At 39.0% G+C, this 14754-nt stretch overlaps 1 protein-coding gene across 4 annotated transcripts in view; it reads right to left on the bottom strand.

The window, feature by feature from the left end:
- The window catches only part of ENPP2 (ectonucleotide pyrophosphatase/phosphodiesterase 2), a 115365-nt gene that overhangs the window by 42026 nt on the left and 58585 nt on the right, over positions 1-14754 (bottom strand). For all 4 annotated transcript variants that reach the window (XM_008983321.5, XM_002807644.7, XM_035277555.3 and 1 more), the window contains exons 9-11: positions 7783-7838; positions 2141-2206; positions 1438-1510 (exon numbers count right to left, since the gene is read on the bottom strand). In XM_008983321.5, the coding sequence (XP_008981569.1) occupies positions 1438-1510; positions 2141-2206; positions 7783-7838 (195 nt within the window). The remainder of the gene's footprint in view (positions 1-1437; positions 1511-2140; positions 2207-7782; positions 7839-14754) is intronic.

The following is a 14754-nucleotide window of genomic DNA, read 5'->3' as shown; positions in this document are numbered from 1 at the left end:
TTTGTGTTTCACAATCATACAAGACAGGTTAAATTTCACAGGGAAGGAAAAAGAGCATCTAACTAATGACTTCAGTGATTTAAGACAAACTAAGAATGGTTTCACGTAGCTATTAGTTACTAGTGCTTAAATAAATCACCACTGAATTAGTGTCAAAGCATTCAGAAACACTTATGACTCCTTGGTCACATGCTACAATTTCTTCAAAAATACTTACACCAAGATATATTTATCGGTATCTCTAATTCTTCTGAAAACAATGAACTTATTTATAGTCAGCAGTGTGCTGTGGGATACTAGGCTACTTAAATATTTAAAAATTTTAAACTTGCAAATTTACAAAAGTTTAGATTTGCAGACTCCATCGTATTTTTTAATATCTGTGCTGAATGAAATGTGGGGACATTTCTAACCATTCCTTTCCCACCTTCTGAATTTGAAATTATGCTGGATGCTACCTTACAGATTGTCTTCCATGATGACGGCTGAGTGATAAAAAAATATGTCACCCTCAGCTGGGAACAGTGGCTTATGCCTGTAATCCCAGCACTTTGGGAGGCCAAGGCGGGTGGATCATCTGAGGCATCTGAGGTCAGGAGTTCGAGACCAGCCTGGCCAACGTGGTGGAACCCCATCTCTACTAAAATAACAAAAATTAGCCGGGCATGGTGGTGTGTGTCTGTAATCCCAGCTACTCAGGAGGCTGAGACAGAAGAATTGCTTGAAACTTGGAAGATGGAAGTTGCAGTGATCCAAGACCGCATCACTGCACTCCAGCCTAAAAAAAGTTACCTTGCTCTACTAAGCAGATTCATTCAGCAGTATAGTGCTCTCGATAATTTGTCACTTTGGGCAGGGAGGGTATGAATATGTTCATATGTTGAATGTGGTGACAATTTCACAGTATATAATACCTATTCCAAAATGTATTAAATTAAAAAGGGTCTATTACTATAACTTACACCAAGTTGATTGTATTATGTCTAGTAAGATCATTGAGGCTGCTTAGCTGATCTACCCTCCTCTCTAAACTGCCTAATCATTTTAAGGGTGCTGAAATTCATTTACAATGTTTTGTATTGCAGCTTTCATCTCAAGATTTTTTTTCCACTCCTTTCCCAAATGCCAACCCTTCCTGATCATTCATCCTCCACCTGACACCCACAAGGCTAGAATACACCCCATTTCCTGTTACCATCAAGTTTAGGATATATGAATATTTAAATATCAAAGCAATCTGAAATGAAACCCCTGTAAGAGAAACAGGTACGTCTATGATTTTAAAAAAAATATTTTTAGTCTTGTAGTTATTTGACTTTGCATAAACCTTGTAGATACAAACATTCATACAGACTTGATACAAATCCTGAAATAAGGTCAGTCAGTCAGGTGGGCCAGGGCCACAGGTTCTTCTCAGGCAGTTGCTAAACCACTAACCTCAGGGCCAAAAGGGCCATATTTGTGTCCAGAGAAATCAGGTTGTTCAGAATAGAAGGCATAGACTGAAGGCCTGTAAGAAAATTGGAAGGTTCAGAATCTCCACACGTAACAAAATATATCACATATTTTTAAAACCGCATTTTAAAAAATGTTCTCAAGTTAATTTATCCCTCGACTACTCTTTGTATTACCATGGAAAACTTTCTTTTTCTATTGCTTCTATGACCACCACCCCATCTGTGGTAACTGTCTGGAACCACCTTTAGGACTCAAAAGTCACAAAAGGAAACTTGAACATGTACTCGGGTCCTTGACCCTCAAGATAACAGAGGCTGGTAATTGACATGGGCTGTGCAATCTGCAGCCTGAAAGAACAACTAACTCCATTACAGAGAAGCGTCTCTCATGATACTTCTGCAATCCTTGGGATGCTGCTGGTTCATTTATCAAAGCCGGAAACTCCCTTCAGCTCTGCTGGGTAGTGGACAGGATTAATAGCTGCGGTAATCCAAGTAATTAAATGGTCCCAATAACCAAAGTCTATTATATCCTTCTTAAGGAAGTAACACTTAAGGCTAAGAACCACAAAACTTTTAATTCCAAACATTGGCTGTGCTTCTATTCCGCAGTCTAGTGTTCGACTCAATTCTAAGCTAAGATGGAAATATCCTGACGAAAGAAGAAAGACAGAAACAAATACCTCTCATTGTCTGGCAGGGTGAGCCACTGCAATATAGTTAATATTCTCCGCTCGTGAGGGATGACACTGGAGGGCAAAAGCAAGCAGAGCATGTTGTTAGGTTGCGTTTCCACAAACTCAAGCCTGTTAAGTACGTGCTCTTGCACCCAGGCCAAATGCTCTCGATTTACCACCATCTGTTTTCACTTCATCTGTAGTAAAAGGCTTTCTTTCGAGTTAGCTTTTAAACTACTATTTGCAACATATTATGTTGCTCAACCTTTTCCACAGAAGGCTGCACTGGAAACTCTGATTCACAGTCAATATGAGGAACCTGTCTCACTAATCAGTAACTCTACTGCAAGCAGAAAGGACCTTGGCTTCAGAATCAATGCCATTTATTCTGTCAAACCTTTAGCTGTGGCCATAAAGGGATCAGGACTTACATCCCCAGTCTGCCTCTTGCTGGCAGGGTGACCTCTCTTGACCTCTTGGCCTCAGTTTACTCATCGGTAAGATAAAGCCAACAGCAAAAGACACTGTACAGCGTGGTTGTAAGGATGAAATGAAACAAGGCAAGGAAAGGGCATGTCTAGTACCTAAGACACAGTAATTTCTTTAAAACCCTATTTTTTTTTATGATCATAATTAGTCATCATTCTGCCTCTAAATAGCTGTATGACTTTAGAAGCCTTATCTGACCTGAAACTTTAAGTTTCTCCTCCATAAAATAATGGGTTAGGAAAGGTTTTCTTGCCATTTTCTTCCAGCCCTATAAAAATCTACCAGTAACAGGCTGGGTGTGGTGGCTCACACCTGTAATCCCAGCACTTTGGGAGGCCAATGCGGGCAGATCACCTGAGGTCAGCAGTTCAAGATCAGCCCAACCAACATGGCAAAACCTAGTCTCTACTAAAAATACAAAATTAGCCAGGCGTAGTGGCACATGCCTGTCATCCCAGCTACTTGGGAAGCTGAGGCAGGAGAATCACTTGAACCCAGGAGGCAGAGGTTGCAGTGAGCCAAGATTGTGCCATTACACTCCAGCCTGGGCAACAAGAGTGAAACTCTGCCTCAAAAAAAAAAAAAAAAAAAGAATAGGCACATATAATTAAGAGACTGACAAAAAGGGTATAATCTTCATCCACAATGACTTTTGTGTTTAAGTCTCTTTCCTCTGTTGAAATATAATTACCCTAAGTCTGGCACTAACTGTAAGAGCTCTGAGGGTTCCTGGCTAATGTGGCAGTACTGCATTCCAGGCTGAGTTACATTAAGGTGCTCACAAGCTGAGTGATATCTTTAGTCAGGGAAAATTCACCCACTCTTTCCCAACAAGGAGCACAAAATATGTTTTTGCTCCCCATCCAAGACCAGGCATTAGAGCCATGTTCATAATGAATTCACACTAAAGCTGAAGTTTAATTGCGGTCAGGAAAAATTATTGCGGAACATTGGTGAGCCATTTAAACTTTTACTCTTGGTGGATATGAGCAGTGAGAGAGCCAGGAGGATAAACCCTGAGGCAGGGGCTCCCATCAAGTGGTCTCTCTCCCTCCCCTCCCCTGTCACCATCCATCTCACAGGGACTTGTCATTCCCCAGGCAACCACTTTTTCTGGAGCTATCACCCCAGACCAGAAAATCATGTGTACCATAAAATGAGTCCAAATTTAAACATATTCCAAGGCTACTAGATAAATGTGACCCTGTTCATTATATCCTATAATTGAATTAGAAAGAGGCAGAGCAAAGCCAGGTTAATCACTTAAGGAATTTAATTCTTCAGCCTTAGAAATCCTTTGTATCTGAGCAAAATAATTGCATATTTTGAATTCTTTCCTAACTTAAAAAAAAAGTGAATGCTGGAGCCTTTTCAGTTTACCTTATTTCACTACCTGCCTAAAAGCTGCTTTATTTTATGTAATTGGTGTTAAGCTGCAGAAACGGGCCCTAATGAACCCACTTTTAATACTATGGGAAAATACAAACTAACAGAATCTGTGTCAAGCTCAGAATGCTCACCCTTGAATGCCCTCGTTGGATGGGGTACTTGAACAATGGTACACAGGGAATTAAAAACACCAGCTGTGAGGCCAGAGTGCTTGGGTTTAAATCCTGACTCCAACAAATGCTGGTGATAAGACTTGGCAAGTTATCTAAGCTTTTCATGCTTCTAGAAAATGAGGACAATAATAGCATCCATCTCATCAAGTTATTGTAAAGATGAAAACAGAATACATGTGAAGCATTTAGAATAGTGCTGGGCACATAGAAAGGGTTTAGAAAAACATTAGCTTTTATTGTTATTACTAACTTTATTGGTCTACAGAGATGATATATTCATTCACAAAATATTTGTTAAGGGCATATTAGGTTTAAGGCATTTGTGTACACATAAATAAAGATACTCCTACCAAAAAGACTATTATGGAGGAGGCTCCATTTTCTCTGGGGGAAAGATAAGTAAGTGATTTTTATTTTGCGGACAAGTGCTGATTGTGTGTATGAGAATAATAAAATGAGGACTCTGGAGAATAAAATGAAGATAATAAAATGAGGACTCTGGAGGTCTCAGTAGACAGCCTACCTGTGATCTTAGGTGCAAAACTTAACATCTCTAGGTCTTAGTGTTCTAATATCTCTCTTTTTTTTCTTTTGAGACAGAGTCTCGCTCTGTTGACTAGGCTAATGTGCAGTGGCATGATCTCGGCTCATTGCAACCTCCATCTCCCAGGTTCAAGTGATTCTCCTGTCTCAGCCTCCTGAGTAACTGAGGTTAAAGGTGTCTGCCACCATACCTGGCTAATTTTTGTATTTTTAGTAGAGACAGTTTTCTCCATGTTTGTCAGGCTGGTTTTGAACTCCTGACCTCAAGTGATCCACCCACCTTGGCCTCCCAAAGTGCTGGGATTACAGGCATGAGCCGCCACACCCGGCCTCTAATTTCTTAAATGAGGAGTTGGACCAGGTTGCCTCTAAGTTTCTTAGGTGTTCTAGGTTATCCTTATGAAATAACCTCAGAGACCAAAAAGACATGGCCCTTAGCCATTAGTGTTTCAATATTCAATATTCAAATATAATGCACAGACAGCACAAATAAATCTGACCAAGAAAGAGTAGATATCGAAGCAGAAAAAGAAATGGGGTATGTGTTGCTGTCTTTACCATCACTGATTGGTGGAGAATTTATCATGAGACCAAGTATATTAGACATGGTAAAAAATAAAAAGGAAAAGAAAAACTAGATGAAGTATTTAATGGTAAAGAGAAGCAAATTACCTTAAGACATATCTAGCCCTTGTCTAGTCAATGTTGAAAGAGAGAATATGAATAAGAAAACAAATAGCATTTATTAGTTGTTCTCTATGTACCAAGTACCCTAATAAGCATTTTACTTGTTTTATTTTATTTTATTTTTAAAACAGGGTCTCACTGTCACCCAGGCTGGGGTATAGTAATGCCACCTTGGCTCACTGTAGCCTCAACCTCCTCGGGCTTGGTGATCCTCCCACCTTAGCCTCCATAATAGTCTTTTTGGTAGGAGTATCTTTATTTATGTTTACATAAATGCCTTAAACCTACTATGCCCTATAGTAGCTGGGACTATAGGCATGTGCCACCATGCCTGGCTAATTTTCATATTTTTTGTAGAGACAGGGTTTTGCCATATTACCCAGTTTGGTCTCAAACTCCTGGGCTCAAGTGATCTGCCTGCCTCGGCCTTCCAAAGTGCTAAGACTACAGGCATGAATCACCATGCCTGGTCATAAGTATTTTAAATATGTCAGCTCATTGCATCTTTGTAACATCCCATGATGAAGATACTATAATTTTTATTTAAAGATGAGGATGTTGATTTGTTGAGAGATTAAATCACTAGTCCAAGGTCACCAATCTAATAAGCAGCAAAGCGGGATGAGAATCAATCTAAACAATCATGCAATAATGGGAATTACCGTCTTTGAACATGAATTGGCACAAAAGAATGGAGCATCAGCTGATTATTTCAGAATGAAATACTATCATTTAAAAAGCAAGAAAAATTCTAGGTTGCAGTACAGAACCATGTTAAAAAGAAGGCCTTCAAAGTCTAAGTCTATGGTTTGAATTTGGTTCTACATTTTTTTAAGTTTTTTCGGAATATACACTGTGTAGATTTTCTTGACCTTTACATTCTCTTGACTAACTGAAAGTGTGATCCTATTTTTTAAAGTTATAAAATGCTTCAAAAAAAAAAAGCAAAGAAAAAATGAATCCAAGTCACTTTCAGGATAAGGAGGAGATAAAATAATAGTCTGAGAAGTGAAAACTACAGACATCTTTGGAGCATATAAAAGCCACCTTCTTATAAGTGGTTTCAAATGGGTGGAGAAAATTACCATTCAAAACCAGAACACTGAGCCTTTTCAATGAGGCTTTGCAGCAGTTTCAGGGGGGCAAAGGTGGGGACTCAGTATTAATTATGTTGTTGGCGCCTCTCCATTCTGCTAGGCAAATATGTTATAGAGCAGAAAAAATCACTTCTGTAAGCATCTATGACAGTCAAGAGTTAAAGAAATGTCATGCATAGGATAAAACTGGTGAAGCAACATGCCGTTCACAACTCAGAAACTTCTTACAAAACAGAACGAAATCTTCTAAAGGGATGTTCTATGCTAGATTCAAAGCATCAAACCCAATTTCAATTTAGCCCTTCAAATCTGAAAAAAAAAAAAAAAAAAAAAAAAAAAAGCTACTTTTATTTCTGATTTTAGAGAATACAGACAGAACCATTCTGGATTAATTAGAGCCTGTGATGGCTCTCAGCACACTGCTATTATAGAATAGTCAGATTTTTGTTAGGCATACAGGCAAACACGAAAACAGCTTTAGGTGGTTTAAAAAAAAAAGATGGAAAGAACATCTCAGTGGGAACAAAATCCCCGTGAAAGTAGAAACAGATTTCTCTTCTTACTAAGGAACCTTAAAAATCATCAGCATGTTGATACTTTTATTAGGTAGATTCATCTTAAGGTTTATGAACATTAACTGTTTATTCCCCACCACTTCTTTGGGGATAGGAAGAAGCCCCATTTTCTTATTAGAAAAATCCTGGCATTCAATGGGAAAATGAAGTGAAAATAGAGGCTTCTCCTTGGTCTCCTGTCTGGAACTTTCAATCTCTAGCCCACTCCATCGGCTCCCCAGATACTTGAGAACACCTAGATTTTTTTTAACTTCTAAACCAAAATAAATATAGTATGTTGTTATATATTGATAGAAAATAATAATGAAAGCCACAGCCATAAATAGTCTAAGAGAAATATACATTTCCTAAGTAGCAAGTTGCCAAAAACCTACAAACTAGAGTAGAAAAATCTAAAGGACATCTGGAAGGAGAAACCATCTACTTACATTCTGTTAAGAGAGGATGGAACAAAGGAGAGCTGGAGGAGAAGAAGAAGGTGGGAGGAGGCCTCCCAAAGGAGAAGGTGGGAGGAGAGAGGGAGGACCTGGGGGGCTGGGGGGTGGAAATACCTGGAGGGTTATTTTGAATTAGTAAATATTCAAACGTTCCATACTTTCACATTTAACTGAAACAAAATAAAAATTAAATTGATGTTTTAGAAATTGAATCATACCTGTCATTTTATAAATATTAACAAAATAAAGGTAACTTACACAGACCAAAAGAATGTTCCAGCGTTCACCCCTTGCTTGGTGGCTGTAATCCATAGCTAATGAGGAAATATAAGCGGCTTAAAATGTGTTCTGAGTTTTGGTCAAAGAATAAAAAGTTTTAAAAACACATTAGATCAGATATCTTCTACTCCACTCACACCCAGCAGAAATTTCACGTTATTCGTAAACATTTATTTTCACATCTGGAAGTCAGAATCATGATTTCCACAAATGCTATTCAATACATTCTCTGCAAAAGCTCTCAAAAGCTCCTGCTATGATTCTAGTGACATATTTTTAAAATTCTTATTTTATCTCAAAAGCCTCTCTCTTCTGTACCTGTCTTTTCTGATCATCGTTTTGAATGTTTCACTATGTGGCAGAATTCTGCTCATCAAAGGACCCAAGAGTGAACCATATGTTTCCTTTACTATTGAAAACCTCAATTGGAGTGCCCCAATTTGGTAGCCAGATGTCAGAATTTTGGAACCCAGCTTGTCCTGTTTTAGTTTAAACTAGATGAATGAGAAGGGGGAAAAGGGCTAATTTTTAATCTAGATTTTTCCTATATCTTTTGCCTAGCGTTTTAGTAAATGTTATTTTAGAGGAAGGTTCCTAGAATAAGTTAAATGAACCAAGCATTTCATTAAGGTTTTTAAAATATTCTTTATAGCATGTGCTATTGGGGAGGCGTAAGATACAGGAGTTTAGAACCTGGGCTCTGCAACCAGGCAGCTTGGATTTTTAAGCCTTGCTTTTGTCACTTACCGGCCATGTAGTTAGTCCTTTGGCGAGTTACTTACCATCTTTGTCTTTCTGTTTCCTTTACAATGTAGATGATATTATCTAGCACATAGGATTATTCTAAGCTTTAATGAGTTAATACATTAAAGTCCTTAAACCAATGTCTTAACATCTGGCAAACATTCGATAAATTTCCATCTTTATTATTATGTAATAATGGAAATAAATAATCCAGTTATTCTAGTAACATTAAAAACAGCTTAAGATGGCAAGTGTCCCAAGTCTATGAGAAGAAACCCCCTCACTTAAGGAAAGAGACTGGAAGCATATAAGAGAGAAAATTATAGTTTGCCTAAGACCAAAACAAAAACGATCTGAGAATTGTAGCCAGCCCATTTTCTGGTTTCATTGTGACCAGCCTCTGAAAGTATCCTTGGCCAGGCGCGGTGGCTCACACCTGTAATCCCAGCACGTTGGGAGGCCGAGGCGGGAGAATCACAAGGTCAAGAGATTGAGACCATTCTGGCCAACATGGTGAAATCCTGTCTCTACTAAAAATACAAACAAAATTAGCTGGGCATGGTGGCGCGTGCACGTAGTCCCAGCTACTTGGGAGGCCGAGGCAGGAGAATCACTTGAATCCAGGAGGTGGGGGTTGCAGTGAGCCAGGATCGCGCCATTGCACTCCAGCCTGGCAACAGAGCAAGACTCTGTCTCAGAAAAGAAACAAAACGAGAAAACAAAAAACAGGATCCTTAAAGAGGGACAACTTATTTTTTAAGGAAATGGGTAACTGCGAGGTGGAGAACTTTGAGGACCTTAACCACTGTTTCAAAATGATCTGGAATGCCTTCCCTGGGAAAGCTTGAAAAGGGCCCTAGGCCCCTTGGGGCCTCTACAAATCCTCAGCCCAAAACTCACAGCTACTGTAGCTGGCAAATGAGGGATGGGGCAGGAAAACATACAGCACACTCTTCAGTCTGTGGGTTGTGAGCTGCCTGAGGATTTCATGGCTCTGAGGGACTAGCCCTTCTTGGCTAGGCTTTTGGTTCCCTGCAATGTTTGGAGACATAAGAATCTCAGATTGCTCTGAGAGCCCTTCAATCCATTTAGTCCAAAGCTCTTTCTACTCTAAAGACAAATTTGGGCATCCTCCAGTAACCCCAGCCCAACCAGGGTTCAAAATGTGTCCTGGACTTCCATTCATTCTTGTTTCAGCATCTCCACCAGCAAGATCAGCTCAAACAAAGTGCTGGACACACTGTAAAACCATGCCAGTTCCCAAAGAGGCCAGTTTTATAGTAAGGGACCTATTTTCATACTTATTTTAATTGTACATATACAATCTTAACACATCCAAAATATAAACAACTTCCTAGAAGATATACTGCCTTGCTATTTCCAAGGAGATTGTACTAGGCAATATTAGGCATCTATGAAATTTAAGATTAATACGGAGCTTCATAAAGGAAAACAAATTTTTAATACAAACTTGTCAAATAATGTCTCTGCACTTTCAAAAAGTATACTGTAGAATACATGCTGATGTTGGCATTATCTGGGCAACAGGAAGTTCTAAGAGTAATTTAGCTCAGTTACCCTTAGGGAAAAAAGATCACTGGAAGAGGTCTTCACAGTTTCAAAAGGAAGGAGCATGCAGAATGAAAATGACAGAGTATGTTAAAATTATATGATGGCAAAGTTAAGATCATTTGTTGTTTCTATTTTTCTGTACTTTCCAACAGTTTTACAGTGACAATCAGCTTATTTGTAATCAGAAAAAAACAATTTTAAAAAGCATTATGTCTTAGAAGGATACAGTATAAAGTATGGAGACAAATCAAAGGTAAAATTTGTATTTCTTCTAAAAAAAGTCAAAAAGCAGAAAAATTCTGCCTGTTTCTTGGTAAAAGTCAGGTTGATCACATTTTCAAAAAGAAAATTGAGAGCATGTTCAGAAATGTACAAAAACTGAAAAAAAAGATAAAATACTTAAAATGAAAAGCACATTCAAAAATCTGAAACAAAAGAATCCTAGCAGTATAGAAGCAGATAGGTCAAGGTTCAGCAAATGGTGCCAGATTGAACATAAAGTTCTTATAAGTTATATCAGGAGCTGCTTTAACCATTCCTTTGCGGGTCATATGTCTATATTTCAGGGCTCAGAAGTTAAATCTAGAAATTCCCAAGGGGAAAAAAAAGTCACTAAAATGTTGGTCCAGAAGAAGAAAAGTGTGTACAAACCTACAAGTTTATAAAAAAGAGAGAGAAGCTTGCCTGTTCTTTGTTAATATAAGTGCTAAATTTTCTCCAAATTTGAATGCAATATAGATTTCTTCAGAGGGTGATTTAAAAAAGAAAAATCAGGCCAGGCACCATGGCTCACACCCGTAATCACAACACATTGGAAGGCCGAGGCGGATGAATCACCTGAGTTCAGGAGTTCAAGACCAGCCTGGCCAACAAAAACCCCATCTCTACTAAAAATACAATAATCAGCCATATGCGGTGGCAGGCACCTGTAATCCCAGATACTCAGGAGGCTAGGCAGGAAAATTGCTTAAACCCAGGAGGCGGAGGTTGCAGTGAGCTGAGATTGCACCATTGCACTCCAACCTAGGCAAGAGAGCGAGACTCTGTCTCAAAAAAAAAAAAAAGAAAGAAAGAAAACAACTAAAAAAAAAATAATAAACTTAAATAAACCCTAGGTTTGAGCTTTCTTCCTTTAATCCCCAAATTCCCTGCATTGCTTTCCTTTAACTGGAGGCCCAGCTTTTAACATTTGTGTCCTAGATGCTGCTTTGTGAAAAGGGGACAAATAGGAATGATATTGAATCTTGTGATATGTTATTTATTAGGAATCAAAAAGGCCTCCCCCACAGGAACCAAGTGGGTTAAATATGAAACTCAACACTTTCTCAAATTTAGCATGTAGCTTTGGGTGAAAAGAGGTTTTGAAAAAGAAATATATTAGCCAAAATCATTTTTTCAAAAAATGTAAACTACTAGTGTAGTCTTTCTAGCAGTTCTTTGAAGGGAAGTCATTCCTTTGCATTCAAAAGCATTGAGCTACGATAAACAGAATTCTAGGAGACCAGGGGATGGGTGAGCACTTGCTTCAGCAGATCAGTTGATGAGAATCAGAACAAGTTGAGGATGTGAGGCTTGGGGGAAGGCAGCAGAATAGACTGGGGCCATATGCAGCTGCTTTTCATGTGATTAGGGCCAGAAGGAGGTGAGTGAGGAAGCTGTTGGCATGGGGCCTGGAGCTGTCAAGGCTGAGATAGAGTGTTGTCCTACAGCCACCTACCCTAGAGGAAGCACTAAGAGGCAAAACATGTCCCCGAAGGAAGGAAAGAACAGGCCCATCCAAAACACAATAGCGGAGCTAGGCTCTGGATTGGGTCTTCAAAAAAGAAATTAACCAAGTCCCTACCTGCATGGGATCCACAGTGTGTGCTTCACAGTGTGGTTAGGCTGGGCATGGTATCTGACATCTGTAATCCCAGCACTTTGGGAGGCCAAGGCAGGTGGATCAGTTGAGATCAAGAGTTCGAGACCAGCCTGGCTAACCTAGTGAAACCCATCTTTAATAAAAATACAAAAAAAAAAAAAAAATTAAGCTGGGTATGGAGGCAGGTGCCTGTAATCCCAGCTACTTGGGAGGCTGAGATATGAGAATTGCTTGAATCTGGGAGGCAGAGGTTGCTGTGAGCCAAGACTGTGCCACTGCCCTCCACCCTGGTCAACTGAGCAAAACTCTGCCTCAAAAAAATAAAAATAAAAATAAGTGGCCAAATTTATGATGGAAAAGATATAAAAGCCCAAAAAAGAGCTTTCCCTTAGCCAGAGCTGGAAATGCTGAGGAAAGGAAGGCCTCCTGGGGCAGACACTTCAGCTGAAATTTGAAAAATCACTAAGAGGCTTCTAAGTAAAGGTGCCAGGTGAGCAGACCTCACCCTAACTAGGTACATTAAGATAGAGTACAAAGAGAAAAAAAACTGCAGGTCTACAGTAGTATATGGAGAAGAAACAACAGAATAAAGAATAGGTTAAACGTTCCTGAAAATAAATATTGTTTATGAGAATAATAAAACAGGCAAAAAGAGGTTAGCAATGACTCGTGCTTTCCATCTAGTCAATCCCTTTTGGCCTGGAAAGTCACCCCTATTCTATGTCATTCTTCTTCTCCTTGCTGTCTCTGTCTTAAACATGCATTTCTTGCAATTTTACAGTGCAGTCATTCACTAAAATGGTTTCTGCACCCACTCATTGTATCACTGATTCTGGCAGAGAGCAATTCTACATCAAGCAACTTAAGTGATACGACTGCATCTGCTTAACAATTGAAGTTGGGATCACGCCTATAATCCCAAAACTTTAGGGGCTGAGCTCAGAAGTTGGAAACAATCCTGGGCAACAAGTCGAAACACTGTCTTTACAAAAGATACAGAAATTAGCTGGGCAAGGTGGTGTGCGTCTATAGTCCCAGCTACTCAGGAGGCTGGGGTGGGAGGATTGCTTGAGCCCGGGAGGCTGAGACTGCAGTGAGCCAAGATCATGCCATTGCACTCCAGCCCAGGAGAAAGAGTGAGACCTTCTCTCATTAAAAATAATAATAATAATAAAAATTAAAAAATAATAATAATCTGCTCCTCTTAGAAACACCTTACTGCAGAAATGCTGACTTCAGAGGACTTCGATCATAATGGGGTATTAGACTTGTTTCTCAAATCTCCACATTTAGTCAACCCCTGGAAATCCCATTCTTTCCTCCCATTGCTGAGAATCTAGATTTAAACGGAACAGGGAACAACCCCATGGAAATATCTCTCTACTAGAAATTGCAGGACCATAGCAGATAGAATTTCCAAAGAAACCAACCCATTTAAGGAACTCCATTAAACCATGTCTGAGAAAGTAGGGTCCTACAGCAAATGGCTGGTTCTAGTAGTGCATGCTGAGGATTAGCAAATTAAAAGCAGACTAGATTATTATCAAGCCTTAAAAAAAAGATAATTAACTTACAAAAGATTACATTAAATCATTTTTGGAAGACACCTGGTGAGATTGAAATTTTCAAATGGCCATTGTACAAATGCCTCATCCCATCGACTAGGTTTTATGCTAGGGCAAGAAGTAGCTCTTGTTCACCATGTCATCTGACCTCTATGTCATTAGCTAAATGCCGCACATGATTTAGTCCCTCAGTAAAAATGAATTGAGTTTAATTTAACTACCAGTATAAGACGGTATAAATATTTTCTCTTATAAATGTTTAACAATTTATAAGACTTTTAGAAATACTTTTTCACTGGTGACTTTAAAATGTAGAAGCCTCTCAGAGGATGTGACATAAATGCTTGCAGAGTATTCATTAATTGTTTTCTTATAGTTGTTAGTTGCTTATATTCGTATACTTTGACTAAAGTTTATTTTTAATGAATTACTTTTTATATATAACTGACATATAATAATTGTGCATATTTATGGGATACAGTGTGATGTTTCAATGCATGTGTACATTGTATAATGATCAAATCAGGGTAATTACCATATCCATCACTTTAAACATTTGTCATTTCTTTTGGTGACAACATTCAAAATCTTCTATCTTAAATACACTACATTGTTATTTGCTCTAGTCACACTACTGTATAATAGAACACCCTACTGCATAATAGAATAGAAAAATACTTTCTATGTGTTTTTTTTAATATGCCAAATTTCAATAAAATGTGTTTTTAAATTGTAGTTACTATGCTCCTGGGATTTTTTTTTTGAGACAGTCTCGCACTGTCACCTAGGCTGGAGTACAATGGCACGATCTCAGCTCACTGCAACCTCTGCCTCCCAGATGCAAGCACTTCTCCTGCCTCAGCCTTCTGAGTAGCTGGGATTACAGGCGCCTGCCACCACGCCCAGCTAATTCTTTGTATTTTTAGTAGAGATGGGGTTTCACTATGTTGGCCACGCTGGTCTGGAACTCCTGACCTTATCCACCCACCTTGGCCTCCCAAAGTGCTGCGATTACAGGCAGGAGCCACCACACTCGGCCACTCCTGAAAATCCTTATGGTGGCCATCTTGTCCAAGGTGACAGATACACAAGTCAGTTTCACCACAAATCTTGGTCAGCATGAGGAGAGAACTAAACTTGGTCAAATGTGTCAAATTTGAGAGTTAGTGAGGAAACAGGTAAACAGAGTTGAAACAGAGACTTCATTTC

The sequence above is a fragment of the Callithrix jacchus genome, chromosome 16 (assembly GCF_049354715.1).
Source record: "Callithrix jacchus isolate 240 chromosome 16, calJac240_pri, whole genome shotgun sequence".
NCBI lineage: Eukaryota > Metazoa > Chordata > Mammalia > Primates > Cebidae > Callithrix > Callithrix jacchus.
Note: the sequence above shows the minus strand (reverse complement) of the source record. Positions and strands in the feature narration are given on the sequence as shown.